Source organism: Empidonax traillii, unplaced genomic scaffold (assembly GCF_003031625.1).
Source record: "Empidonax traillii isolate 1590-97213 ecotype Southwest subspecies unplaced genomic scaffold, ASM303162v1 scaffold1275:size218915, whole genome shotgun sequence".
NCBI lineage: Eukaryota > Metazoa > Chordata > Aves > Passeriformes > Tyrannidae > Empidonax > Empidonax traillii.
In genome coordinates, this window is record NW_020956468.1 from 213,967 (window position 1) to 216,713 (window position 2,747).

The following is a 2,747-nucleotide window of genomic DNA, read 5'->3' on the forward strand; positions in this document are numbered from 1 at the left end:
AAAGTGAGGAGCATCAGTGTCAGTCCAGTCAGAAGGGGGTGATCTCCATCCATGGGCAGTTGCCCCTGAGCACTGTTGCCTCAGGCTTGCTTCAGAAGGATCCACCAGACACACAGACCTCCACAAACAACAGAGCTTTCCCAAATGTCCCTCAGACCTCCAGTAAAAAAGACCTTGGAAACTGTGGAACAGAAAGAGAGGAAGTTAAGGTTGTTGCTAAGGACAGAGTAGCAGGATGGAATGTAGGTGTTCATGAACCAGAGAAAAAGCCATGTGCCCTGTTCCAGAGGGAGAATAAATATGTTTCCCCAAAGATGAAGAGAAGGGTGATGAAGTTCTAAAATACCCCATTAAACCATTTGCACTTTGTATTCATTGGAATTCAAACAACTAATAGGATATTGCACCACTGCAGCCTCCACATTTAGGGCAGGGCAGGGATAAAAGCTTCTCACTCTTCATAGAATCACAGAATCATAGAGGGGTTTGTGTTGGAAAGAACCTCAAAGATCATCTCATTTCAACCCTCTTGCCATGGGAAGGGCCACCTCCCACTAGATCTGGTTGCTCAGAGCCCCATCCAACCTGGCCCTCTTCCTCCTGGACAATGGAGCCAGGCCACCTGCAAACTCTTTGATTTTGGTAACTTTCTCCAGAGGTCCTTTATCAGTACCTTGGTTCCTCAGAACAGGTCAAAAAAATCTTTCATCCTTTCAGTGACCTGTAGCCCCCCCTGGGAAACCTCACCTCTAGGACTGGTTTCTCAATACATCTCCCTGTGTCTGGGGTTACAGGAGGCAAACACTGGTGTTCCAGGATTGTGGTACACCTGTAGCAGCCACATATGGAGTCAGAGAATGAGAGAATGGGGGTGGGAGGATCTGGGGAGAGCCCTGGACAGATGTGGGGTGTGGAGACAGGACACAGTGGAACCAATATGTCAGGGAAGGTTTCTCATCAAACCTAGGAGTGGAAACTGTTAATCTCATAGATCCAGCCACACTCCCAGCAAAGGCTGCAGGCTGGATCACAAAGGTCCCAAGTCAAAAGGGAGAAGTCACATTCTGAGCTTCTTTTGTCTTAAAACCTCTTGTGTTCATCTAGGAGGGGCAGCTATAAGATTTCTCTAGATTTATACATTTTCATACAATGAATGAGGCAATAAGAAATTCAGTCTTGACACTCAGAGACTTCTGCTCCAGGGAGACTTGCTCCATGACTCCCATCCCCAATACTAACATGTTTTCTTTCCTTTTCCTTACCTGTCAAGCTGATCCGTAACAATTTGCCCAAAGATATGGAAACAGAGAAGACCCTCAGAGAAACTTACTCAGTCAGCCAAAAGGATATCAGCAATAGCCAGGCTGTCTACCAAGACTACCTGCACCTTAACAATTTGGACCGTGGCCATTTGAACCCCGCTGCCCATCACAACACCCAGGACGGCAGGAACGCGACCTTCACCTTGACCAACATAGTGCCCCAGGACACTGAGCTCAACAACGGCGCCTGGAACCTCTATGAGCAGAAAACAATGGCCAAGAAAAGCAAGGACTGTCAAACCACCTATGCCATTGTGGGGGCTGTGCCTGGGAACTCCTTCATCTCCCAAAACAGGGTTAATGTACCCAGCCACATCTGGGCCAGTGCCTGCTGCAAGACCACCAAAAACACCATGATTGCTTGGGGAGCCATTGCCCAGAACAACCAGAACAACGTCCGGGTCCTCAAGCTGGGGGCACTGGAGCAAATGTTGGCCCAGCTGTATAAGAGGGGAGCGGTTTCTCTGTTCCATGCGGACTGTCCCCGTACATAAGCCTCACATCCTGGGTTGGGGGCTTTTCCCACATGTCACAGAATCACAGAATGATTTGGGTGGGAAGGGATCTCAAAGTTCATCTAGTTCAAAAACCCCCTGCAAAACGGCAGGAACACTTTCCACTAGACCAGGTTGCTCACAGCCATGTCCAACCTGGCCTTCAACACTTCCAGGGATGGGGTAGCCACAGCTTCTCTGGGCAACCTGTGTCAGAGCCTCACCACCCTCACAGGGAAGAATTTCTTACTAATACGTAGTCTGACCCTGCCTTCTGTCAGTTTAAATCCCCCTTCTCCTGTCAGTCCATGCCCTTGTTCAAAGTCCCCCTCCAACTCTCATGGAGACGCTTTAGGTAATGGAATAGGATCTATATTCTCCTCAGAGCCTTTTCCAGCTGAGCAGTCACAACGCTGTCACCCTGTCTCCAGAGAAGAGGTGCTCCAGGTCTCAGAACACCTTTGTGGCCTCCTCTGGACTCCACTCCAACAGGTTTGTGTCCTTCTCTTGTTGTGAGCCCACGGGCAAGGAAATCAGAGCTTCTCACTGAAACCAGAAGGGCCTTGTTTGCCTTTTGCTCCATGCCCAGATACAGGTCTTAGTACCTTCCTCTCCTCATTAGCTGTCCCTGAGAGTGTGCTGTTGGCTTGTCCCTCACCTCCTTAGGAAGGCTGTGGGATTAGGGTGACTCACGTTGCCCACCTCAGGTGTTGTGGAGTCTGCATTGCTGGAGAGGCTCAAACCCCAAGTGGACATGATTGTGGACAACCTGCTCTAGCTGACCCTGCTTGAGCAGGAGTCTGGACTAGGAGATCTTGAGAGGTCCCTCCAAACCTCAACAGTTCAGTGATTCTGTAATCCTGGGATGAGGTTTTGTTTGCTTGCTTTTAAAACCTGCAAATTGTAGAAGGTAGGAAGATAGGCAGGCTCA

At 49.3% G+C, this 2,747-nt stretch overlaps 1 protein-coding gene across 1 annotated transcript in view; it reads left to right on the forward strand.

Annotated features, from left to right (window-relative positions):
* LOC114069496 (endonuclease domain-containing 1 protein-like) overlaps positions 1-2,311 on the forward strand; it is a 7,145-nt gene extending 4,834 nt beyond the window's left edge. The window contains 1 exon segment of the mRNA XM_027906316.1: positions 1,271-2,311. Within this exon segment, the coding sequence (XP_027762117.1) occupies positions 1,271-1,816 (546 nt within the window). The 3' untranslated portion in view covers positions 1,817-2,311.
* Positions 2,312-2,747: the final 436 nt, after the last annotated feature.